The following is a 27646-nucleotide window of genomic DNA, read 5'->3' as shown; positions in this document are numbered from 1 at the left end:
TTTGTTAAGTGTCCTTTGACACACGATTTAATTTTGATGAAGTTCAACTTTTTTCGTGGTTGCTCCTGCCTGTGCTTTGGTATCATACTGAAGAAATCACTGTCAAATTCAATGTCATAAAACTTTTCCCGTTTTCTTCCAAGACTTATTTTATGGTTTTAGCTCTTATGTTTAGGTCTTTGATCCATTTTGAGTTAATTTTTGTGTATGGTGTAAGGTAAATATAAATATATGACTTTTAAATAATCCGTTCATTAAGCTATTTTCCATTTTGTCAGCATCCTCTCCAGAAAAATATTGCCAGCTCAACTACTAGGCAAAGTTGGACATCTGAAATCCTATAGAAAGTTAAGGCAAATACCAGACATGTTTTCCTGTAAGAATACCTTGTTGTATTTCCAGTTTGGACCTTTTATTTTCTAGGAATAGCAGCAAGGCAACAGCTTCAAGCCCAGTATCAATCCTACATCATTCATATTCCAGCCCATTCTTTCTTCCTGACATATTAGATCTGGGTCTTATAATTCTGATTATTAATACATTTTGTAGGAATGGAGCTTTATCATTTCCTTGCAGTTTCATATATATTGTATCTTAGCAAAGTTCTACTATTGTTGGTGTAAATTATGGTTTTATTTCATTACTTATAGTTCTTCTAGAGTGAGGAAGAGTGGGGTGGGAAAATCTCATCCTACCTAAATGCTATGCTCCTTCGAGGTTGTAAACTGACAGATCCACTACATGGCTGATTCAATGTATTGCGTTTGAAAATGATGTATCGATTGGTGTAAGTTACAAGCAGGTCAAAGCCGAAGTTAAAACCTGTCCACCGCCAGCAGTACTAAAATACAAAGGAGAAAGATTTACTTCAGTTTATCATATTAGCAAGTCAAAAATAAAAAGTTCAAACTGTTTTTTCTTTTTCGAATTCATTTCAAGTATTTCTGTCTTATGGGTCCCTAGTTTTTGTCAGTGCCTTAAGGCTTAGCACACAGAACATATCTGTGATATATATACAAGGTTTACCACATAGACATAGTATATATCAAAGCCAGCAAAAGCAGCCTTTATGATCATTATTCCTTCAGGTACTTTCCTAATATCGTCTCTTCATGATCTGTTTCATCAACTCTCCACACTGTAATTTTATCATAACTAATATGGCTTAGTTTATAGTTATAAACTATACCAACTCTAAGTAGGTATAGTTTAGGGGACTAGGAGTCTAGAAAGAGGTAATAAGAATCCACTAAAATTTTTCCTGCTTTAAAAATACTCTGAAATACCTTAAGTGATAACCTTGTGTGATCTCTCTTATATGTAAAATCTAAAAAAAACATGTATTAAAAAAAAAACCCTAAGCTTACAAATACAGAGAACAGCTTGGTGGGTGCCAGAGGCGAGGGGTGGGGAGTGGGAGAAATGAGTGAACTGTTTTTTGTAGTTTAAATAAATTTTATTTATTTATTTATTTATTTATTTATTTATTTATTTATTTTGTGATACGTGGGCCTCTCACTGTTGTGGCCTCTCCCATTGCGGAGCACAGGCTCCGGACGCGCAGGCTCAGCGGCCATGGCTCACGGGCCCAGCCGCTCTGCGGCATGTGGGATCTTCCCGGATCGGGGCACGAACCCGTGTCCACTGCATCGGCAGGCGGATTCTCAACCACTGCGCCACCAGGGAAGCCCTAAATAAATTTTAAAAATACCCTAAAATACCTTAAGTAACTAACCAACAGATACACAACTGAGTTATTTTAAATACCATCATGAGGTTCACAAGTTTGTTTATTCTATCACCTGATAGTTAATGAGAGACTATTAAGTAAAGTGGCGTGGTATAATGAAGTAAAGTTAGGACTTCAAGTGTTTGATTGACCCTCTGAATTACATTATATCAATAGTTCACTGATATTTATTGAGCATATATTTTGTGCCAGGTACTGCTCTAGGCATTGAAGAAATGGCAGTAAAGAAGTTTCTGCCCTAGTAAATGTATATTTTAATACGTGTGTGTTCATGTGGAGGAGGAGATGAACAACAAACATGAAATGGGATGGAAGAGGACAGAATAGAATGCCAGGAGAGAGTGACAGGGTAGGGGAGGTGGGCTGGCAGCTGGGGAGCCTGCTGCTTCAGGCAGGTGGTCAGGGAACGTCTCTCTAAGGAGATGCTACGAGACTAGAGTCCTGAGTCAACTAAGGAGCGGACTGGGTAGCTATCTGGGGAAAAGAGACTTAGACAAAGAGAACAACAAGTACAAAGTTCTGGAGGTAAAAACATGCTTGGCGTATCTGAGGAACAGCAAAAAGGCTATACGGCTCAGGCAATAACTGAGGGGGACGGAAGCTGGCGATGAGTTCAGAGAGTCAGTCGGGCCAGAAAACATACGGCCTAGAGTCCATAGTAGGAAAGAGTTTGGATTTCTTCTAAGTGTGGTAAGAGGCTAAAGGAAAACTTTAGGGAAGGAGGTAACATGATCTAACTTGCATTTTGAAAAGATGATTTTGGCTGCTGTGTGGAAAACAATGTATAAGAACAAGAGTAAAAATAGGGAGAGCGGTTATGAAGCTACAACAGTCCAGGCAAGAGATAATGGTGGCCTGGACTTGGGTCGTAGTGGTAGACGTGGTAAGAATATATTTGGGGGACTTCCCTGGTGGCACAGTGGTTAAGAATCCACCTGCCAATGCAGGGGACATGGGTTCGATCCCTGGTCCAGGAAGATCCCACATGCCGCGGAGCAACTAAGCCCGAGCGCCATAACTACTGAGCCTGTGCTCTAGAGCCCGTGCGCCACAACTACTGAAGCCCATGCACCTATAGCCTGTGCTCCGCAACAAGAGAAGCTACTGCAATGAGAAGCCCATGCACCGCAAGGAAAAGTAGACCCCACTCGCCACAACTAGAGAAAGCCCATGCACAGCAATGAAGACCCAACGCAGCCAAAAAAAAAAAAGAATATATTTGGAAGATATATATTCAAAGGAACTTCTTATGGACAACAGATATGGAACAAAAGAAAGAAGAATCTGAAGTGTGGAGCTTATGCAGTGGATGAACAGAGGGGTTATCTATGGGTTGGAGAATACTTGGGAAGGAGGAGTTTGGGAATGAAAATCAAAGAGTTCAGCTGGGACCATTATATTTGAGAGGCTATTAGAATTCTAAGATGTCAAGTGAGTAGCTGGATACAGGAGTTAGGAATTGGTGTAAAGTCATGGGACTATATAAAATCACTTAGGAGTCAGCATAGAGAGCACAGATATGGAAGAAGTCCAAGTACTGAGCCTCCAGTCACACCAACATTTGTTGAGAAAGAGAAGGATCTAGCAAAGACTTAGAGGGAGCAGCCAACGAAGCAGGAAGAAAACCAGTGCAGTATGCTGTCCTTCAAGTCAAATGGAGAAAATCTCCGTGGAGTGAGTGAACAGATGGGTCATGTTGCCAAGAACTTTTGGAAGACTGAAAACTACTCGACTTGGTAATGTAGGAATCACTGGTGACAATGGCACAGCGTTTCACTTGACTTTATTGGAGTAAATGAATTGGAGTGGGTACAGGCAACTTATTTCAATGAGTTTTGCTTAAAAAGGGTGCAGAGAAATGGAGTGGAAGCTTGAGGGGAATGTGGCTCAGGGAATGGTTTAAGATGGGTGATGCTGTAGCATGTTAATATGCTAAATGAGAATGATAATACAGAAGAGAAAAACTGATCATGCAGGAGAGTGAGGTGATGACTGTAGGAGCAAACTTTTTGAACTGAGAAGGGATGGGGTCCATTACAAAAGGAGGTGGACTAGGATAGAAGCAGACAGTTCATCCATTCTAGTAAAAGGAAAAGCACAGCATACGGCTGCAGATGCAAGGAGACTGGTAGTATTGTTGGTAGGAGGATGCACAGATTCTCTTCCTACTGCTTTTATTTTCTGAATGAAAAATAAGCAAGGCCAATGGATAAGAATAAGGGTGGTAGCATTGCCCTTTTGAGAAGGTATGAGAGTTACTCCAGGAGTAGGAGGATAAATTCACTAGGGAAATGTAGGAGGATCACCATTTAGCACTAAAAACCTGCTTGAAGTTTATAGTTACAACATTCAAGTGAAAGCTGCTGGGGTTTGTATGGTGTTTTTCTTTAGTCACATTCATTTGTATGGAAGCAGGCATGGAATGCATGGAAAGGTGGGATTTAACAAGAACTGGGGTTTAGCCTGGTGAATTCGACTGAGTGAAAAAGGGAAAAAGGAAGTTAAGAATATAAGCCAGGGACCAAATTTTTTTTTCACCTTGTATATTGTTTTTAATTAATTGTTATCTACAAAAGTTCCCAGCCTTAATTTTGCTCAATAACTTTTTAAAAATAAATTTATGTATTTATTTGTTTATGTATTTATTTATTTATGGCTGCATTGGTCTTCGTTGCTGCGCACCAGCTTTCTCTAGTTGTGGCGAGCAGGGACTACTCTTCGCTGCAGTGCGCAGGCTTCTCACTGCGGTGGCTTCTCTTGTTGTGGAGCATGGGCTCTAGGTGCAGGGGCTTCAGTAGTTGTGGTGTGTGCGGGCTCAGCAGTTGTGATTCGCAGGTTCTAGAGCACAGGCTCAGTAGTTGTGGCGCATGGGCTTAGCTGCACTGCGGCATGTGGGATCTTCCCGGACCAGGGCTCGAACCCATGTCCCCTGCATTGGTAGGCGGATTCTTAACCACTGTGCCATCAGGGAAGCCCTGGTCAATAACTTTTTAAAATTAATTTTTATTGGAGTATAGTTTCTTTACAGTGTTGTGTTGGTTTCTACTGCACAGCAAAGTGAGTCAGCTATACGTATACATATATCCCCTCTTTTTTGGATTTCCCTCCCATTTTGGTCAGCACAGAGCATTCAGTAGAGTTCCCTAAGCTATACAGTAGGTTCTCATTAGTTATCTATTTTATACATAGTATCAATAGTGTATATATGTCAATCCCAATTTCCCAATTCATCCCACTCCAGCCAGGGACCAATTTTAAGATGGAACATAAAATATAAGTCAAGTAAAGAAAGAAGTAGGGATGTGGTGAGAGGGTAATGGGGAAAAGATAGTAAGAACAATGTATTGTACATTCTAATGGGGTTAAAAAGTTGTTGGGAGTCCAGGTACTAGAGGAAGAGTGCTAGAAAGAAAACACGAGGTGAAGTCTGCAAGTGGTATGCTTAAAATGGAGATTTTGAAGAGGGTACATGAATTAGTGATACAAAAATTGAGGATATGCTTATAGGAAATTGGTTCCTGAGGTAGGGTAGAGCACAAGATCACGGAGGGAAGGAAGGTCAGGGAACAGATGCTAAAATCACCAAGACTGATAAGAAGAGTAGGGAGAAAGAAAGCCAGCAAGCCGAGCGAGTGATGGCCACAGTCAGAGTAGTGAGTGGTGTAGAAGTATACACTTCAAAGGAGCTGCGATTCAATGACGATGAGGGTGGAACAAGGTCTGGAAGCGACAATAAGGAGGACTAAGGAATAAATAAGATGCTATTCCTCTTTCACACTCTGCGATTATTAATGCAAACATAAAATAATGAAACTTTCAAAATTAAAGTTAAAATGAGGGAAAATCTGGGAGAAAAATAACCATATGGTTATCTAAATTAGGCTGAATTTTTTTCAAAGATGAAAATTACAATTAGGGTAGAGTTTTTAAAAAAATGTAGTTCATGTCTCTTTAGTGGCTGTAAAATCAATTTAATGAGTCACGATCAGCTTTTAAAAAAAAATTAAGTAGAAATACATCTATAGGACACAGCAGCTGTAAGCATTGTTTTGTAACTTTTGTTTCACTTATATGCATTTGTATTGGGTGTTAATGAAATACATAATTTTTAATGTGGGTAGCAATCAAAGCGTTTGAATGTCTTTGATCTAGGGTAACTAAAATAGAAAGAATTACTTTTAAGACTATGTAACAGCTCCCATTTAATGTCTTATTTATCTTTATTTCTGGTTTGCTGAGGGATCTTCTCATATCTTGTATCTACACCCAGAAAGTTCAACAGTCTCAGGGAAGGCTGAATAATCAATCACCACTGAGTATGTAACTCCTTGCCCAGGAGATCATGCTACAGAAACTAATCCACAAAAAAGCTCTTCTGAGGTATAACATGTATCATGATTGTTACTGAAAGTATATTTTGCACTAATAGTACAACAATTTGTATAAGACTATTAAGAGTCACAACCCATACTTACTTCACCGTCTTTGGCAAGCTTTCTACCACACCTCATGCTATTTCCCTCTAGTTCTTCTTTATTGATTTCTTGAGGCCTAGAAATATATATAAAACATGAAATCTCATGGAAAATAAGCAACTAATATTTGAAAAATAACTGTGAGTTAAAACAAGAGAAAAACTTTCTACTAGATTTAAAAATAAAATTTTGTAGTACAGATAAAAATCAAAATGCAAAGATTAAATTTAGCCCATTACCTTTACTAAATAAAAAAATTTTTAAATCTTTAGTGTTTCATTTATTGTCTTGACTTCTAGAATACTTTTACTAGGACACAGTGAAACCAAAGAGGGGAAAAAAATCTATGAGAAATTCTGCTTACTGAGAAAATAAAACAAAAGTCTAACTACTAAGTAAAATTAAATTAAAATCTATTATTTAAGACGTGACTTGGTATCACCTACCATTTGATGTTATTGTTTCACACACAAGCCATTTTTTAAAGTAGTACAACTATACAAACTCAGTATTTAATAGAAAACAGCTGTAGAATTTTAACAATTAATCTTTACTTGGCCCTCTTACTTTAAAAACCTTAATCAACTAAGAGAAACACTGTTATCTCAAGATGTAATAATAAAATGACATTATTATTAGCTTAGAATTCCAAATGATAAAATACATTCATTCATATACAGCATTTATTAAGTACCTAGATACTGGGGCCATCATCATCATCATTATCTAATAAATATTTTGAAACAAATACAATACATAAAAAATAATGAAATGTAAATAAAACTAATAAAACATATCCTTGACATCCAAGAGCTCAGTCTAGTAGGGAACTAGACATAAGTAATAATATAATAATGTGGAGAGAACTGATGTTAAGAGCATGAAGAAGGCACAGATTTATTGCCTGGGATTAAGAGTGGGGATCATCATAGAGGAAGTATTATTTGTGCCTGAGAGGGAGTTTGTTGGGGTAGACGTCAGGGGTGAACTCTATGCAGAGGAAGGGCATTCCAGGTAGAAGGACTAGCAAAAAAGGACCGGAGCATGAAAGGGTACTAAATGTATGAAGAATTTAGTGCAGCTGGAGCCTAAAATGAGCATGAGAGGAGATAAAGAGAAAGGCATTTGGGACAGACTGTTGAAGGGCCCCACAGGCTACGTTCACAGGAGTTTCAAATTTTCCTGGAGATAAGAGAGAGTTCCCATGTATTTGTTCTGTTACTTTAAAATTTTTTCTTACGAAAACTTTCAAACATATAAAAGTAAATAGGGACTTCCCTGGTGGCGCAGTGTTTAAGAATCCGCCTGCCAATGCAGGGGACACGGGTTCGAGCCCTGGTCCGGGAAGATCCCACATGCTGTGGAGCAACTAATCCCGTGCGCCGTAACTACGGAGCCTGCACTCTAGAGCCCGTGAGCCACAACCACTGAGCCTACGTGCCACAACTACCGAAGCCCACGCACCTAAAGCCTGTGCTCTGCAACAAAAGAAGCTACTGCAATGAGAAGCCTGTGCACCGCAAGGAAGAGCAGCCCCGCTCGCCACAACTAGAGAAAGCCCACGCAGAGCAACAAAGACCCAATGCAGCCAAAAATAAATAAATAAAAATATTTTAAAAAATAATAAATAAATAAAAGCTTTGCTTAAAAAAAAAAAGTAAATAGTACAATGAGCCAAATTTTCTCACCATCTAGGTTCAATAATCCTGTTTTAGTTTTACTCCCAACCCACTTCTCCCCACATCCCTCCCAACTGATTATTATTGAGGCTGACCCTCCAGACATCATATCCTTTAATCTGTAAATATATATCACACATAAAGCAATAATCCCTAACTATAATCAAATGTCCCTGGTCTTATTTAAGCAGGGAAGTGAAATTATATTTCTACTTAGGAGGCTAATCCTGTTGGCAATGTGGAAAAGCATTTGGAAGAGGAGAAACCTGGAGGGAGACTTTACTAGATTATAACCCAGAGTCCAGGGAGTACACTGTCTTTCTCACTTTAGCAGCCCTACAGTAGCGAGCAGATGCTCAGTATGTGTGGAAGAGAGTGCTTCATTAGGGGCAATAGAATCATATACTTGTGAAGGCAAGAAAGCCACTTACTCTAACTCAGTCTCTTAGGTGAGACTCTATATTAAACTCAAAAAGGATACAGATGAGAAAATCTTGAAAAATAGAGAACATCCAACATTTAAAAACTGAATATACAAAAGAAGTAGGTAGGATGGTTTATAAAACATTTCATACACTACAAAATGCTTCAAATCTGAATTCCAGTAAATAATTAACTCATTTTTTGGAGGGGTCTCATTTCTGTTTCAACAATCTTACTGTATTTGTGCCAAGATAAGTATGCTATGAATATATTTGGGAAAAGATGGGATATAACTTACAAGTAAAGTAGAAACTAAGAACCCTGGATAATAATCTTGCAATCATTATCTTAAGTTTATAGAACCCTTTCACACACTCACTGTTTAGCTATAAACACAACTAGGCTATTATTTTTGTAAGTTCTTTAGTGTATAAAAATAAATTAAGAGAGATCAGGGCAGAAAAAAAATTAAATGTAAAACCTTTTTATATACTCACAGGTGGACTGTCTCTTCACACTGCCTATACCAAGGAGCTAGTATAAAGATCAAACAATAAATGTGGAAGTACCTCTCTGAACTGCAAAGCACTACACATTGAAAGAACAGATATGCTTTCTCTTAAAATGAAGACAGTAGATAAATATTTTCTAGAGGGGTCATATGCTTTTTTTTTTTTTTGGGTCATATGCTTTTGATGAAGGCACCTGTGTAACCAGATGGGTTAATTCACCTTACACTCAAGTCTTCAAAAAACCTATTACAGGGGACTTCCCTGGTGGTCCAGTGTCTAAGACTCCATGCTCCCAAGGCAGGGGGACTGGGTTCATCCCTGGTCAGAGAACTAGAGCCCGCATGCCACAACTAAAAGATCCCACGTGCTGCAACTAAAAGATCCCGTGTGCTGCACCTAAAGATGCCCCGTGCCGCAACTAAGATCTGGTGCAGTCAAATAAATAAATAAATAAATATTTTTTAAAAAAGAACTTAAAAAAAAAAATTAAAAAAACCCCTATTACATTAGTGAGAATTTGACAATACTGCCACAAATAAGAAAATTGGCTTTACCTATACATATATATGAAGATCATGCTTTATGAAAGCATTATTCCAGGTAATATTTCAATAGCTTAAAAGAATATCATAACACTAAGTGAAACAAAGTATATGAATTATTCAATTTCACTAATATAGCAAGTGACAATACAAACATTCTGTTATACTAATTGACCAGAAAGATAAATATTTATAATATTGATAGTTATAGAAATATAAGAATAAAAGCTGATTACATGATCTTTTCTCCAACAGCTCTTGATTTTAATACTGTTACTGGTTTTTCAACATAATGAATACATTTAAAAATTCATAGCAAAATCCATACACCTGTGGTCAATTAATCGACAACAATGGAGGCAATAATATATTAATACAATGGAGAAAAGACAGTCTCTTCAACAAGTGGTGGTGGGAAAGCTGGACAGCTACATGTAAATCAATATGAACACTCCCCTCACACTATATACAAAAAAACTTCAAAATACTTTAAATACCTAAGTATAAGACATGACACCATAAAACTCCTAGAAAAGTACATAGGCAAAACATTCTCAGATATAAACTGTAGCAATATTTTCTTAGTCTCCCAAGGCAAAAGAAATATAAGCAAAAATGAACAAATGGGACCTGACCTAATCAAACTTAAAAGCTTTTGCACAGCAAAGGAAACCATAAACAAAATGAAAAGACAACCTAGGGAATGGGAGAAAATCTTTGCAAATGATGTGACCTACAAGGGGTTAATATCCAAAATATACAAACAGCTCATACAACTCAAAAAAACAAACCGCCCAATCAAAAAATGGGCAGAAGACCTAAATAGACATTTCTCCAAAGATGACATACAGATGGCCAACAAGTACATGGAAAGATGCTCAACATCAACAATTATTAGAGAAATGCAAATCAAAACTACAATGAGATATCACCTCACACCAGTCAAAATGGGCATCATCAAAAAGTCTACAAATAATAAATCTGGAGAGGGTATGGGAACCCTCCTACACTGTTGGTGGGAATGTAAATTGGTGCGGCCCCTATGGAAAACAGTGTGGAGATTCCTTAAAAAACTAAAATTAGAGCTACCATACCCAGCAGTTCCACTCCTTGGCATATATCCCGAAAAGATGAAAACTCTAATTCAAAAAGATACATGCACCCCAATGTTCATAGCAGCAATATTTACAAAAGCCAAGACATCGAAGCAGCCCAAGGGCCCATCAACGGATGATTGGCTTAGGAAGATGTGGTACATTTATATACAATGGAATATGTATTACTCAGTCATAAAAAAGAATGAAATATTACCATTTGCAGCAACATGGATGGACTTACAGAATAGCATACTAAGTGAAGTAAGTCAAACAGAGAAAGACAATTATAAGATATCACTTATATGTGGAATCTAAAAAAATAATACAAATGAATCTATATAAAAACCAGAAGAACTCACAGACAAAGAAAACAAACTTATGGTTACCAAAGGGGAAAGGGAGGGGTGGTGGGATAAATTAGGAATATGAGACTCACAGATACAAACTACTATACATAAAACAGATAGGCAACAAGGATTTACTGTATAGCAAAGGGAACTATATTCAGTATATTACAGTAACCTATAATTGAAAATAATCTGAAAAAAATATATATACACAACTGAATATCGTAGCTGTACACCTGAAACTAACACAATATTGTAAATTAACTATATTTCAGTAAAAAAATATATATATATATATTTTTTAATGAACAATGCTATGATGTACCATACTTACCCCACCTCACTGTCTTGTTCTGCCCGGAGCATAGCAAGCCACTGCTGTTTATACACAGAAGATAGCCATTCTAAAATGTAAAAATACATATAAGAATAATAAGAAATATGGAAAAACATAAAGGATTTAAAAATTTTAAGAAGTTGATAAAAGTTTTACCATTTTAAAATTCAAGTTTAAAACAGCAATAAGTAAAGCTGGTAATTTATATTTTATAAATATGCTATAACGATACAGCTTAATGATTTTTAAAGTGGTAAATGTTCTCTTCCTTTGCTTTAGGACAGACTCTACTTAGATCACATACATTTAAAACTTTAGTTAAAAGTATATTCTTGTATTTAATAATTTCCTTTTCATAACTCATACTATTTTTCATTTGTGAGAAACATACCAAAAGTAATATTTTCAGTTTTAACAAAAGTTTTAATAGAAAACTGAATAATGGATTGTTCCTATATTGAATTATCTAAAAACAATTAATGAGAAACATACCATCTCTGAATTATTAGGTGAATTATGCAACTGAAGAAATAATTTTGACACGATTTAGATAACTATTATAATTTAAATTATTGTAAATGGAATATAATAATTATAGATATTCTTCCCTTTAATAATAAGCATATAATTTTTCCACAAAATGAGACTGTGGAAGCTGAAATTTTAATTATTTTACATAAAAACATGGATTTATTAAAAATATAAGCAGAACTGGCTTAGCACCATATTTATTTTTCTGCTCTTATTTATTCCCAGCTAAAAGGGTAGTTTTTCTAATTTTTAAGTTAAATGATTTCTCTACCTCTACTGAAAGGCAGGGGAAAAACCCTAGTGCAATTAAAATCCGGGTTTTCATTTCATAATTCTCTACCTAATAAAAGGTATCCAGATGCCTTGCACTGATTTATTGGTGTCCTTCCTTAAAATTCTCTATAAATACACTTATGAGTGCTTCTTTCCCTAAAATAATATTGTTGCTGTTATAAGGAATAACTGCTGAATATCTAGGCCACAAACAATTCATTTCCAGTAGGTAAAGACTAACAGCAAAGTTTATGTGACTCAGTATACCTACACACATATTGTTCATCTTATTTGCAAGGTATTTGTATTTTAAAATTCTGTTTTACTGTATTTTATTTTTAAAAAAAAAAGCTGATCCCTTCCCATTAAAATGATTTCTCAACTCACTACTGGTTATGCCTGTAGTTTGAAACTCACTGATCTAGAGATAGAATATGGCTTTTCATGATTCATTTATAAAAATGGAATGAAAGGGTTACACATTCATACTCTCAAATATCATATAAGCTATATCCCATGAAAATGTTTTAAAATTTAGTTTCAACAACTTTGAATAAACTCCTTTAAAACTAAAAGCATTTTTTTTTTTGGGCTGCGCCGCCTGGCTTGCGGTATCTTATTTTCTTGACCAGAGATTGAACCCAGGCCTCGGCAGTGAAAGCACCAAATCCTAACCATTGGACTGCCAGGGAATTCCCTGAAAGCATTTTTTTTTTTTTTTGCTGTACGCGGGCCTCTCACTATTGTGGCCTCTCCCGTTGCAGAGCACAGGCTCCAGACGCGCAGGCTCAGTGGCCATGGCTCACGGCCCAGCCGCTCCGCGGCATGTGGGATCCTCCCGGACCGGGGCACGAACCCGTATCCCCTGCATCGGCAGGCGGACTCTCAACCACTGCGCCACCAGGGAAGCCCCCCTGAAAGCATTTTTAACAAGTTAAAAACGTGGGTACACATTTTTGTCCCTCCTTTCTTGCCTTAATCTAAAAGAGTAAAAAGTCAAACTAGAAATCTTTTTGGTTACAGGTAGTTCATCCAGTAGCAGCAGCCCCAAAATAAGTCACTAGAACCACTAGTTCAAATGCAATGTTGACAGTTGATACAAAGGGGGAAATCTCTGATAAAATGAGATTGAAAAACATGGGATAAAAATAAGTGAAACAATTTGCCTTATACAGAGTTTTTAATATGATTATATGCAGACATATCTCCCAAAACACTAGGCAGAGTTTTCCAGAATCCTTTTTGGCAGAATTAGTGTTCAGTGGAAAGATTCTGAAAAAGTGCCTTCAAGAAACTTCCACTCAGTGAAAACAAATTTAAGCACTTTAAACTTTATCAGACCAAAATACAAAAACCTCAAAACGGGCACATCAAAGTGGCATTTGACAGTGCTATAAATCAGCAGCTGCAGATCTAACTGACAGCAGTTTTGAATGTAAACACAGTACTTTTCTAGTAGAATAAATAAGATAAGTCAGAATGAATTTATTTAGATCATTTCTCTTGTCTTATACAAAGGATATGGGGAAGGGGGTCTCCAAAAGCATATTATTTGAAAATCTAAATGTCTTAGATTTACAAAACTTTAAAACACAAACAGAAAGATAAGATACACCCCAAATTTGCCTAGTTTTATTGTTTAAATGAAAGAAACAGTGTATATTCAGGTATATACACATACAAAAATCTACTCACAACCAGTAAAGCATATAGCAAAAAACAGCCTACAGGTTGAATGTTATATGAAACACGTTAAGTCAGAATTAGATCATGAAGGTGAAGGACAGTCTACATTAATAAAAAATTCCTATCTGGATAAAAGAATATTTTGTACAGAGCATCTAGGTATATTACTATAAAATTATGGAGAAGTTCGTCCCAAAGATCTTCATGTATAATAACCTAAAAATCTAGTTCCAAAAGATGACAAATTTACTGAGTACAGTATTTCTCAATAAAACTAATTACATGAATTTATATACCTTTTCATTTTAAGCAACTTATTTTCATTAAAATTCATACTGCTTTAACAATTATCATCTCTATTGAATTTACGAAAATATTAAGCATTAAGTTTCCCCATTATTCCCACAACAGTAATTCCTGATATAAAAAGTTACAAGAATACCCATTTTCTTGCCCACAATACAAAGTAAGGGAATAAATCTATTTCATTACTTTGTTATCAAAAGCCAAAAAATTAAACATACTCAAAAGAATGGTGATTCAAAGTTAAGTTTGAATTTAAAGTTAAGTTTGCTTAAGTTTCTGCAACTGGATATGCAAACTTAAAGAGATTAAACATAGTGGACTTCTTTTAAGTAAGATGTAGCCAAAAAAAATATGGGCTTTAGAACAGGAAAGACTAAGGGTTGCATTTGAGCTCTGCTTTTCACTAGCTGTATGACAGGATAGTAATGCTTCACTTCAACTATAAAATGGGAACTGCCTTGATAATGTCAAAGATTATGTTACATAATAGGTGTTAAATGTATAATCTGGTATATTACCTGGGACACTGTGAAGAATCTACACATATTTGTTTACTTTTCCTCCTCCCCTTTAAGGTTCTTAGGTTAGGAGCTAGAACCTAAACTTATCTGATACAGTAAATACAGTATTAGGCCATATGTAAGTTAGTATGTTTCAGAAAATGAGTTTAGTTCACACAAACTGAGTGCCTACTACCTGTCAAGCACTGTACTATGTACCTGAGAGAAAAAGATGAAAAACATACAGTCCAACCAGGACACAGATATATTCTGTACTACAGTAATCTAGCAAGAGATGATGATGTCTTAACAAGGAAGTGGTAGCAGGCAAAAAAAGGAGGTGAGTTTGAGAATTATCTAGGGAAAAAATCTATAGGACAGGGTGAATGGATGTGGAGGAGTAGAGTTTGAGGAGGACAGGATGACTTGCAGGATTCTGCCATTTTTTGTGAGGCTGGGTGGGTTATTAATGTTGATGACTGATAAGCGAACATGGGAAGAAAAAACGCAGGGAATAGAGCTGGAGGGGAAAGATATAAGTACTGTTTTGTTTTGTTTTTTAAAGAATTTACGTATTTATGTATTTATTTATTATTTATTTTTGGCTGTGTTGGGTCTTTGTTGCTGCGTGCAGGCTTTCTCTAGCTGCAGCGAGTGGGGGCTACTCTTCGTTGTGGTGTGCGGGCTTCTCATTGCAGTGGCTTCTCTTGTTGCGGAGCACGGGCTCTAGGTACGCGGGCTTCAGTAGTTGTGGCACATGGGCTCTAGAGCTCAGGCTCAGTAGTTGTGGTGCATGGGCTTAGTTGCTCCACGGCATGCAGGGTCTTCCCGGACCAGGGCTCAATCCCGTGTCCCCTGTATTGGCAGGAGGCTTCTTAACCACTACGCCACCAGGGAGGCCCATAAGTACTGTTTTGAATAGATGAACTGAAGCAATTTACAGATGGCTAGTAACAGTTGGATATTCAAGTATGAAACTCAGGGGAGAGGTCAGAACTAGAATCTTTCAGTAAGTCATATGAATGAAGGAAATCAGTCTGGGACACTATACAGAATGAAAAGATCAATGATGCGCTAAGGGCACGCTCAGGAAGTTAAGAGGTGGGCAGAGTAAGAGAAGCTTACAAAAGAAAAAGAGAAGGAATGGTCAGAGAGACAGGAAAAGAATCAGGAGAGTACAGTATTTCTAAACTAAGGTAGTACTGTATGAATTTCAAGAAAAAAACTAACAAACCATGATATAAAATTTTAGAGAAGTTAAAATAAGACTAACATGAGGCCACTAGATTTTACAAACAGGACAAACCTAACTTTCGCTAGAAAGTTTCAGTGAAATAGTGGGGCCAAAGACAGACTGAAGTGGGTTGAGGAATGACTGAAAGGTAAGGAGATGGATACAGCAACTCTTAAGAAGGTGATTATAAGGGACAGGAGCAGTTACCATGAAGGGGACTCAGGGTCAAGACCAGGGGTGGGGTGGGGGAGGGAGGGATTTGTTTTGTTTTTTAATAAGCGATTTGACCAAACTTATAAGCTGAGGGAGAACAGGAGGGGGTTGAAGATACAGATTATTAAATGACAGTACAAAATTCCATAATAAACAGGAAGTGATAGGATTATGAACACAGTAGAAGGTTGGCTTGAACAGGGAGGGAGCACCTCAACCTCTGGGACAGGACAGGAAGGACAGGTGAAGAAGCCCAGGAATCTAAGCAAATTTTTGCCTGATTACCTTGCAAAAATTTATAAATTTATATAAAATTTATATAAAAATTTAAAGGAGAATTTATATAAAAAAATAGGAGAGTTTCCATACTGACAGCGAGGTTATTGGAGAGGATGCTTGAACAGAGTGGCAGAGGTCTGGTATATAACTGCTGAAGCAAATGAAAAAGAGGAATGACCAAGTAAAAGTAGTATATAAGGAGTCCCAAGGTCCAGGCTTAGCACTGAAATATGAGTTTGCAGTGGCACCAATACAAAAGTTAGAGAATGCTCTGGAGCAGTATTCAGCACAGAGTAGAGGATATAGAAACAAAGAAGGTTTAATTTAGTTTTAGAATTTTGTAACGTAGAAGGACAAAGAGTTGAAAGCAACTGTGAAAGAGAGTGGTCCAGATGATCTAACATGAAATCCAAGCCTGAAAGGAAGAAAAGGCAGGAGGTTTGAAAGACTGGCAGAAAATGGAGGGCTTAAAACGGATTGGAGGGCTTCCCTGGTAGCGCAGTGGTTAAGAAACCGCCTGCCAATGCAGGGGACACGGCTTCGAGCCCTGGTCTGGGAAGATCCCACATGCAGCGGAGCAACTAAGCCTGTGCGCCACAACTACTGAGCCTGCACTCTAGAGCCCACGCGACACAACTACTGAAGACCACGCGCCTAGAGCCTGTGCTCTACAGGAGAAGCCACGGCAATGAGAAGCCCACGCACCGCAATGAAGAGTAGCCCCCACTTACCGCAACTAGAGAAAGCCCGTGCGCAGCAACAAAGACCCAACTCAGCCAAAAATAAATAAATAAATAAATAAACAAATAAATTTATTTATTAAAAAAACGGATTGGAAAGCAAACACAACAGTGTAAAAGGAAAGAGGCTATGAACATGCTAGAAGGTTACAGCTTGCAAACTACTGGATTTCTCATGCTGAGAAATTCTGGGTTACAACAAGGTTCATAGGTGGCAAGTGCTTAATGATCAGCAAAGATAAATGTTACAGGAGTTGAGGTCAAATTACTAGGAGGCTAGGGTACTAAATGGAATGATAATATGGACACATTATGTTACTGAACAGGGGTAGAGAGGCAGACAGAAATTAAGTGCCCAAGTCTTAAATGAATGTGGAAGAATGACTAGGGATCAGAAGAGAAAGAATAGAGGGTGAGCTGGATCATATGCAACAATGATCTGGAAAGGGCAATGAAGGGGCTGGGCCCATTAGTATCTGGCCTCCTAACCCTTTATTAGCAGGGTGTCTTAAGAGACAGAAAGTCCTCTACAGAGGGAAAATAGTCTCTTCTGGGAGAGCTAAATAAATGGAGAGAAGAGATGGAAGACATGAGAGGACATAAGAGAAAGGTCAGGGAGGAATGGCAACAAGAGAGATCAGAGGTATCAAAGGGAAGGGAAGCATGACAATGAAAGAATGGAATGAAACACACATAATGATCTGACCTAAGGTAAATCTAATTCCATGATGTAATGGAATTCAACTGTGCTTGACACAGTTGAATCCTAAAATACAATGCTTCTATACAGAATCCTGATTTAATTTGGAATTAAACATATTTCTATTAAAATTTAAATTTAATTTTTTCTACTTTAATTTCTATTTGAATTTAATTCTGACCTAAAGATGATCAAAATGTATGCATTAAAATTCCCCAGATTACTGAATGCATAACTTTGAATAATGTTAACGTGTTTGGCACTATTTCTGAAAAATGATCAGTCAATTTTAGCTAAGTAATAGAAATTATTTTCATTTATTTCAAATCTAGGATACATTCCTATTGAAAGCATTTACCAATGTACCTTAAAAATGTGAGCTATGTGGCCACTTTCTGCCCTCTCACAAACAGCATGGGATATAATTTTAATTTATACTCTGCTTTTGAAATGATAACTTTTATTTGGATATATAGGAAAAACTATTTGTCCACTTATATTCTAAAAGGAAAAAAAAATGCCCTTTACTGTAATTTTAGGTCAGGAAAAAAAATGGCTGAAATCTGGTCAGAAATTTAGGATATAAATTCTTTTTAATTTTATACTAAATAAAATATTTCAGACTAGAAATACTTGTACCCATTTGTATTCTAAAAATATAAAGCTTATCCACTTGCGTCACAGAAACACCTAAATTAAACTACTTTAGAACAGACTTTACTTTTTAACCTCTTTCAAAATTCATTTCTAGAGAGCCTTAAAAGCAAGTATGATTAGAGTGAGAGTATGTAATAGGCCTTGGCATCTAATATTACACCATTGCTAGGGTCTGGTGTATAACACATACTAAAACTATTACAGAACTGCTATACTATAAGGGAACATAACCTTCAAGAGAAACTGTGACTTAAAAAACAAACAAACAAACAAACAACAAAAAAACCCCAGACCCACGACCCACACAAACGTAATACAAATGATTTATACAAAATTAACCAAAAAACCCACTGTCTATAAACCTGCCTAGAGTGATTTTATTAAAAATGCATTATTTTAAAACTACCAGAAATGTTAACTCTGGGTTTGTTTTCCATTCAATACTTTTGTAAATAAATTACAGATTTCAGTTAACAATTTAAATCTATAAACACACAGCTATATTAAAAACCGAGGTGTCAAAAAAATTACAACTTTCAGACAAATCTATACAAATTTACAAGTCAATCTTCAAATTCTATTTTCTGTTTCTTAAATGCAAATATAGTACTAAACTTAATCCTACACAAGCACTAGATACTTAATTAAAAAAATTAAATCAGTAATTGTTTCAAAATTTTAATTGGCAAAGATATTACATTTGCTTTGACACAAAGTCTTAACCAGGATAAGAAAAAAAAACAAAATAGCAAATTTAAGGAGTATTAATAGAAAAAGCAGTTGACCTCTAAATAGTATTTCAAAAGTCTTTTTTATTTTATTTAATTAATTTTTTTTTTGAAAGTCTGGTCCAAAATAGTGTACTGGTTAAAGCAAATTAAAGAACACACACATTATAGAATACTATATAGCCATTTAAATGTTCTGAAGAGTACTTAATGATATGGGAAAATACTCAGAATATATAATGTGAACACAGAAAATTATCTATATGGTATGGTTCTGCTTTGGTATAAAAATGTATACCTTATTGGAATTAAGGATAATTTCTATTTTCCTCATTTTTTTCTATGATATTACTATTATAATCAGAAAGATATTACTTAAAATCATAATTTCATCATGTTCTTACCTGAAGGTACTAGAGAATCTTGTTCGATAATTCTCGCGGAGGCCAAATCACTGATAATATACTGTAACCTTAAATGTCTGAATACTGACACAAATGGTTTTCCTTGCTCAGTTTCAAGGAAGGTCATACCTTCAAAATCTGTAAAAGAAAACAAAAAAACAGCTTAAATTAAATAGCCATTCTTTTCAAATCAATTTATTTATTCCTACATGTTTTTATGGGCAGGGGGACACACACACACACGTCTATTAGAATACAAATAAGCTAGTTTCAAAGTTTTCAAGGATTTTATAAACTTTGGGTGTGTGGATAAAAAACTTGGGGAGATTTAGAAAAAAGCCCCAGGAAATTAACTTTGATCCTAATTAGACCCTTGGGCTGGGAATTCAATTGACACCTTTCTGGAGTTTGGAGCTTACAGTACAGCAAGATGGGAAAAGAAGGCTTGAGAATGGTGGTTAGGATTCAGGTATCTTTCCAGAATTCCACCACTTCAGTGGAACTCTAGAGCCCAGATGCCTCACTCAAGGGTCTTCACAAGATACACAGGACATGGAACATTTCTTGGGATCTTTCTAATTTATGCTTTAGTTACATGTGATGAACACTAGTTAATACATTAATTCTCTATTAAAATACAAAATAAGATACAAAGACACTGTAGCCATGGATTTGCAACACAAGGGTAGTATTTATTGTTAAAATAATTCAAGTTTATCAATTTTTTCTTTTAGGGAGAATTTAAGGTTATTTCTAAAAATACTCTCAGTTGCATTCTAATATGCTTTCATGAGTGGGAAGGAAAGATCTGGAGTTACTGCTATCAAGCAGAGACTTGTACATAATCCCTAGCCTGTTCTCTATTACAAGGTATACCCATGGCAGTGGACTCAGCCTTGTTGCTATTAAGGATAGTAAATAAAAGAAGCAATCCCTACATATAATTGTGCAGAAAAATTTCTACATTTCTATTGTTCTGATGGTCCTGACCCATATATATATCCACAAAGTCAAATAATTAAGAAAACCTAAGAGAAATATACTAAAATATAGTGGGTGACGGGACCATGAGTGATTTTTTTGGTCTTATTTCCTGAGTAGTCATCACTTTTATAATTTAAAAACTGTATGAAATAAACCTATAAAGTCCTCACTGAAAAACAAGGGCATCAGACATACATTTTGCCTTATGCAATAAACGTTTCCCTGAAAAGTTATCTTAAAATGTATACTTTTACACTACTGAGGCTGGGATGGATAGCCTGGAGTGGGGAAACCAGAAGGGGACCACAGCTTCTTATTCTAGTTTCTGTCACTTAGGCTACAGAATAATTTCTCTCTTGATGGACTGCTGCAGTTTAATCCAACTGGAGCTCAAATGAACATAAATTTATGTCAACATTTACCTAACATCTATTGTTTCCATTGAGTCCCTTTGTCCCCCACCTCCAAATATTTATTTATTTATTTATTTTGGCTTTGCTGGGTCTTAGTTGTGGCATGTGGGATCTTCACTGTGGCATGCATGCGGGATCTAGTTCCCTGACCAGGGATCTAACCCAGGGCCCCCCTGCACTGGGAGCATGGAGTCTTACCCACTAGACAACCAGGGAAGATCCCCTTTGCCTTTTTAGCTTCTCCACCATCCTTCTCTTTTTCAGCTTTTACCTCTGTTTTTTAAGTTAAATTTTCTCCTCTACTTTTTTCCTTTATAATTTCTCAAATCCCTCTTTAAATGCCATAATGTAGCTCTAAAGTATAGTTTAAGACAGAAGTTTAGCATTTTGTTCTTCAAGCAAATCAAGTTAGATTTTACTGATATGGTCATTTACACATTTTTGGTTCATGAGCTTGAAGGAAAAATAATTAGCTAGTAAATCTCACTACATAAAATAATTCTCAAAATTTATTTAAACAAGACAAAAAGAGCACTAAATTTTAATATAAGAACCTCTATTCATCAAAAGACACCTTCAGAAAAGTAAAAAAAACCCTACAAACTGAAAGATACATGCAACACACACTTATGACAAAGAATCAAGAATATATAAAGAATGCCGACAAATCAGTAAGAAAAGACAAATACAATATTAAAATAGGAAAAAAACCTGAACAGACATTTCACAGAAGAAGAAACATATGGCCGATAAACACACAAACAGGTGTTCAATCTCCTTAGTTTTCAAGGAAATGAAAATCAATATGAAATAGTTCAATGACAAAAAAACAGGATGATATATTGTCCAGTGGTGTGCTGGATCTGGCTTATGCTGGCTCACAGGAGCTGATGGTATGCATTTCTTCCCAACTCCACATTCAGTGGTGTCACATTAGTAGCCTGAAATTAGCCATGCTGGGAGAATTTGTATCATGAAAATTTAAAAAAATGCTACAAATAAGTGATTATTTTTTCAGAGAGGCAGCTTACCAGCACATCACTATGTCACGCATTCATGTTAAGACGTGCAAAATGCCGTAACATTAAACAGTTTTTAAAAGCAAAGTCAGAGGGACACAATAGGAAAGAAGCACATGAGCAGACTGAAGTTACTATGTTCTAGTACTTGAAGATTAGTTCACTGAGGTTCAATACATTATTTAAAAAAATGAAAAAGGTGGCCATGCATGGACCAAAAATGACAGTGAACTACGAAAATCGTGAACTAAGGATTATGATTTTTATCCACTTCTTTGCATCTGAGGGCCATTAACATTTTGTTTTTTCTATATCTGTTTTATCCAGTCTCAATACTCTCAGTGTAAATAAGGAGTTGAATTAGATCATTGCTAAGGTCCTCTCCAGCTCTAAAATCCCCTAGGTTCATCAGGGCCTGATTTTAATTAAATTTCAGTTTAAAACAAAAAAGACAAGTTCTCAATAAAAATTTCAGGCATACCTTTTCTCCTCTTAGAAAACCAGACATCTGTTTCAGTCAAAAGCTGTTTTAAAGATCCATTCCAAGAAGGCACAAGTTGAAGGAACATCCACTAGGTTAAAAAAATAAATTAAAAAAATTACAAGACTTCATTTAGTTTATGATTTTACATTTTCAAACTGCTTCCTTAAAACCTAATACCTAAAAAATTTAATTTCCATTTTACAAGCAATTGAAGGAAGTAGAACTATCATGATATGCTCAGACGTCTTAAATTCATAATGGCATTAATCATGGTCCAAAGATAAAAACTAGATGAGTATATGATAAGGAATAAACTAATCCCTGAAAAGTACTTATGGTCTCAAACACACTGTAGTTATAGTATTAAAAAGGTAAATGTTCTATATGTGTGTGTGTGTGTGTGTGTGTACACACACTATTATGTATATTATATATATAATATACTATATATATAAAATATACTAATTTGTTCTACTCACCAATTAATTCAGTTTCACTACATACTACGTGAGATTATAAAAGAAAGAAATTAAATATGGGAAAAAGGAGTTTCTTATTGGCTTATTGTTTCTTATTGTCTTATTGCTGTTGAGACAGTATGCAGAGTAATGAAGAGCATTACTGTTTTTTAAATCCTAGCCCTGTCATTTAATAGCTAGGGAAATTTATACCACTATGTAATCTGGGCCTTAATTTCTTCATTTGTAAGATAAGCATGATAATATGTCAATGTCAAAGGACATTAAAAGAATTAATATGTGTAACATACTTAGAGCAGTGCCTGGCACATAGTAAGCATTCATCGATAATTACGGGAAAGAATGAATACTACCAGTGGCTCAGAGATAGAAGCGGACTGTCTACCCTCCTTTAACGACTGGTTAACACAGTTACTAAACTTCCCTGAGGAAAAATAGTAATAGAGTCTCATCTCTATCATAAGACAAACAATCCCAGTGATATAACCTAGAAGGTGACTATTCCCAGATTTCACGACCACGTTAGTATAGACTCAACTACACTGTGAGTGTAGACTCAACTACATTTTTGTCCGATGTTAGCTAGGGACAAAAGGCTAAAGGCAAAATTATGCAGTGGGAAAAGCAATGGACTAGAATTCACAGACCTGGGCTCTGCCTCAAGCCTGCCACTTAATAATTGTAAGAATTCTAAGTTTTACCAACTACAGATCAAGAGTAATAGCCAATTTGTCTCTTCAGAGAGTTGTGAAAACAAAATTATATTAAAAATGTTGAAACCTTTCAAAAGGATGAAGTGAAATATATGCCTGAAGTACAAAAGACCTTTAAAAGAATTTCAACGTTCTCTAGAAAAACGTGTGAAAACTTCATCATAGAGTTATTAATTCAACTAAAGCTCAATTTTGCAAATATTTCTGAAAAACATTAACATTTCTGATTATGTAAATAACAACATGTTAACTGTTGGAAAAAAATCTGGGAAAAAACAGAAATGTATTCTTAGGAGAGGAAAGTATAAAGAATACCACTGAAATCAATCATGATATCAACTCCCTAAACATAAAGACTTCTTAACATTTTGGCATATTTACTTTTACTTTTCTCACATTTATAACCATTCCCTTACCACTGGACACTAGCTGTTTCCAGCTTTTCACTATTATAAGCAATGCAGTGGGGATATCTTTACACACATCATATTATGGAAATACCTTTTTAAGGGCTGTGTATACATCCATCTCCACTTGCATCACAAATAAGTTAGATGAACCAATGAGTTGTTTCATGACATTTATACTAGAAAAGATAAAATAGAAGTAGTGAGCCTCTCTTCATGCACAAGCTAAAAGACCCTGGTGGAACTGAAAACTTTAAGTCTTTTTTATCAAAAGAAAATGTGGAATTAAAAATTACATCCGTCTTTTTGCCCAAGACAAAGAATCTATCTGAACATAAGGATACTTTTAATTCAGACAGTATGCTGTGAAAGGTCTTTTCTTGCACTGACAAGGAAACAAAGAGCTTTGCTGTGCTAATTAATCAAGTTAAAGCAAGGTCCCAGTAAGATAAGTTTTAGTATGCTCTGAATAAGTGGCAGCCTTCCTCTTTTTTCTTTCCCCCTCATTCAATTAAAAAAAAAACAACAACAAAAAACACTTGTCAAAATTCACTGAAAGAGATATAAGATAGACTTCAAAGTCTATCTTTCACCTCCAGGCTTAAGAGCACTGCTTAGTCATAAAACATGTTTTTATTACTGTTAAGATTAAAATCAAGAAATATGTGTTAGTTTAAATTTAGAATGGAAATAATATCACTAGCTGTTTTCTTTTCTTTTTTCCTTTTTCTTTCCTTCCTTTAAGCCACAAAAAGCCAGAAGAGCATCTGGGGCTTTAAGATGACCATTATGATTTATCTTCCTTTTGAAAAAGCTCAATGAGAAATTATAAAAGAGAAAAAGTGTTTCTAATGACTTTTAAACCAAACATACTGCAGAGCTTTGTTTATGCCTTGATATCATTAGGTGATGATTTTTTGGTAGAATAATGCTTCTCAAACTTTTCTACCAAAGTACCTCTTAAGGGCAGAGGAAAGGAAAGGACCCAGGAATCCAGGAGTAGGCTAGCCATAAGAATAACATTTCTGTTAATTTTTGTATTTCATCTTGTAAATCCAAAGAAACTTAATTCTCTCTATTCCACAATGTATTTAAACATAAAAATGTTTACTTCTCTCCTACTCCTCCCCACACCTCCCCCCCCAAAATCATTAAAATTGACATCCCAGTAAGCTATGCAATGTTAAGGCTTTGGTTTTGCACATTTGCATCAGAATGCCCCACACTCCTAGGGACATTTGTACCCTTGTCTCAGAAGCACCATTGTCATGGAACTGCAAGCCTGAAAGTGACTGCATAGTCTACTGGCCTTTAAAAGTTCATTCCCACTCTGAATTTCTCAAACCCAGGGCAGATAAGTTAGCTCCATTATTACAAATAAGCTCCTAGAGGGCAGAGACCATGACATAATCACCTCTGCCTCCTTCACAGCCCTTAACAGAGTACCTTTACACACAGTAGACATTCAGAAATTATTTGTTGAAAGAAGGAAGGAATAATAAGCAAACAATTCAAAAGACCAACTTGATTGTGAATTTAATTTCACTTAAGCTTAGCAAAAAGTTTAAAGCAATTTCCTCAAATGTAATTTCTCAATGGGAAAAGATGGTTTTAAAAATAAACTTTTAGATTCTCTAGGAGCCCAGCAAAAGTGAGGTAACCCTTTTTCTATAGTTTTATAGCAGCAATGAATTTTTCCATTAAAATTGGTTAAAGGAGTAGTCAAAAAATACATTGTATCATTTACAACAAAGAAAAGAAATTTGTGTAGCATTTTTTCAATTTATGATGTAGTCAAGATACCTTTCATTAAATTGTTCACTTTTTCATAAGCAATATATTTTTACTTTATACAAAAATGTCTTGCATACTTTAACAAATGATAATAAAGTTATTTAAAATTCAAGTACCTGAGTTCTTTAAAAAGTTCAACATTCTGGTGAGTCATCAAATTGTTTAGAAGCCATTCAAGGCACCTGAAATTAGAACATGGAATTATTACCTTATATATCATGTATCTATGATTTATTAAGTAGTACTTACAGTTAAAATTAAAAAAGAATATTAATCTTGCTAGGACATGCGCAAATTTTTAAATTTAACGATTGGAAAGTTAGTATTGTTTTTGTCAGCAGTTAGTAAGGGAATATTCCCTTTATATTAAAAAGAGCATTTCTAATTAAGAAAACCTCATTTTCAAGTTTGTGTTAAATGGTTTATGAAGGGGTTTACATACTTCTATTACCTTCTTTATAATTTGAAAATGGGTACTGCAATTCTCAAGAATTAAAAACATTGCCAGTAGTTGCACTGATATACAGTCAGCCCTCGGTATCCGCGGGTTCTGTATCCATGGATTCAACCAACGGAGAATTGGAAATATTGGAGAAAAAAAAAAATAATTCCAGAATGTTCCAAAAAGCAAAACTTAAATTTGCCGCAAGCCAGCAACTATCTACATAGCATTTACATTGTATACGTAACGATTTACATAGCATTCACATTGTATTAGGTATTTATAAGTAATCCAGAGATGATTTAAAGTATACAGGAGGATGGTTATTTGCAAATACTACACCATTAAATAAGGGACATGAGCATCCGCAGATTTTGGTATCCACCCAGGTCCTGGAACCAATCCCCTGCGGATAGTGAGGGACGACTGTAATGGCTATTATGCCTACTGCTTAAAAAAATTTAATAGAGATGTGCTGTAAAGAGTGGCCATAGTTTTTATAAGCTTGTATAACCCACCCACAATCACAAAGACCACACTTTTGAGGAATTTACTAAACAGTCCAAATGTAAATACAGACCTTTTATAACAAATTTTATCCTCCCTTTTCTTTCTTTTTTATAGCTATACATTCTCTTAAGAAACCAAAGCAGCCAAATTCCCTAAAGCAGGAAAAAAGGAAAAACAAGAAAGGTAACTCACTTTTTCTTTACAGAATCAAGTCCATAGGTCCCTGCTGATGTGTAATAGCCACATACGGTTTTCACATTAATTGTTTCCTTCATTGTCTCACCACACTGCTGTATTAAACCATCCTGTAAATATAAATAAGCACTGGAAAGGCCCATTTCACATGGGAAAAATAAGCTCTGAATATGTGCTTTTACATATTAAAAAGTAAAAAAAAAAAAAAGAAAAAAAAAGGAAGAAAGAAAGAAAAGAAAGAAAACTCATTAAGTGCAGCAAACCTAAGTCTTTTTATAAGTCCAGTAAAAATACCTAAAAAAATCCAGCAAATATTAAACTAAATACTTGGAAGTGAAAATGGAAGGGAGGAAGTAAAAGCAGTAAGACAGACGTGAATATTGCTATTCTCTTTCTTTTCTGTCCTTCCCCTCTCTGGGACCTTTCCAAATTTAAGCAGCATTCTGTCTGTTTTGCCTGTTCTTTTAAAACTAAGACCTCTTTATATAGTCAGATGACCACGTGATAGGCTAGGTAAGTAAACAATATGAATCATCAGAAAGTTTATATTAAAGTTTAAAACACCTATCAATACCTAAGAAATACACCTAAAACAAATATATTATTGTTTAAAACTTACATTGAATTTTTAATCTAAAATGTTTATATGGAAGATTTCAAATAGCTAACTTTATTTAATATATGGAAAGGATCCGGTCATTTTTTACTCAAATTTCTGAGATATATTCATCATGCAAGTGTATTATTGTTAAACAGTTAAATCATAAAGATAATGCAGAAAGCGAATTAAGAA

The 27646-nt window shown here is 35.5% G+C and overlaps 1 protein-coding gene across 2 annotated transcripts in view; it reads right to left on the bottom strand.

Annotated features, from left to right (window-relative positions):
• The window catches only part of GMCL1 (germ cell-less 1, spermatogenesis associated), a 47390-nt gene that overhangs the window by 8866 nt on the left and 10878 nt on the right, over positions 1 to 27646 (bottom strand). Inside the window, exons 4-11 of one of the 2 annotated variants that reach the window (XM_028496767.2) lie at positions 26851 to 27028; positions 25823 to 25888; positions 24007 to 24091; positions 22311 to 22401; positions 19414 to 19551; positions 11160 to 11229; positions 6226 to 6301; positions 696 to 841 (exon numbers count right to left, since the gene is read on the bottom strand). In XM_028496767.2, coding sequence (XP_028352568.1) covers positions 696 to 841; positions 6226 to 6301; positions 11160 to 11229; positions 19414 to 19551; positions 22311 to 22401; positions 24007 to 24091; positions 25823 to 25888; positions 26851 to 27028 — 850 coding nt within the window. The remainder of the gene's footprint in view (positions 1 to 695; positions 842 to 6225; positions 6302 to 11159; positions 11230 to 19413; positions 19552 to 22310; positions 22402 to 24006; positions 24092 to 25822; positions 25889 to 26850; positions 27029 to 27646) is intronic. The other variant, XM_007113456.4, reaches the window with a different exon arrangement.

This window comes from Physeter macrocephalus, chromosome 12 (genome assembly GCF_002837175.3).
Source record: "Physeter macrocephalus isolate SW-GA chromosome 12, ASM283717v5, whole genome shotgun sequence".
NCBI lineage: Eukaryota > Metazoa > Chordata > Mammalia > Artiodactyla > Physeteridae > Physeter > Physeter macrocephalus.
Note: the sequence above shows the minus strand (reverse complement) of the source record. Positions and strands in the feature narration are given on the sequence as shown.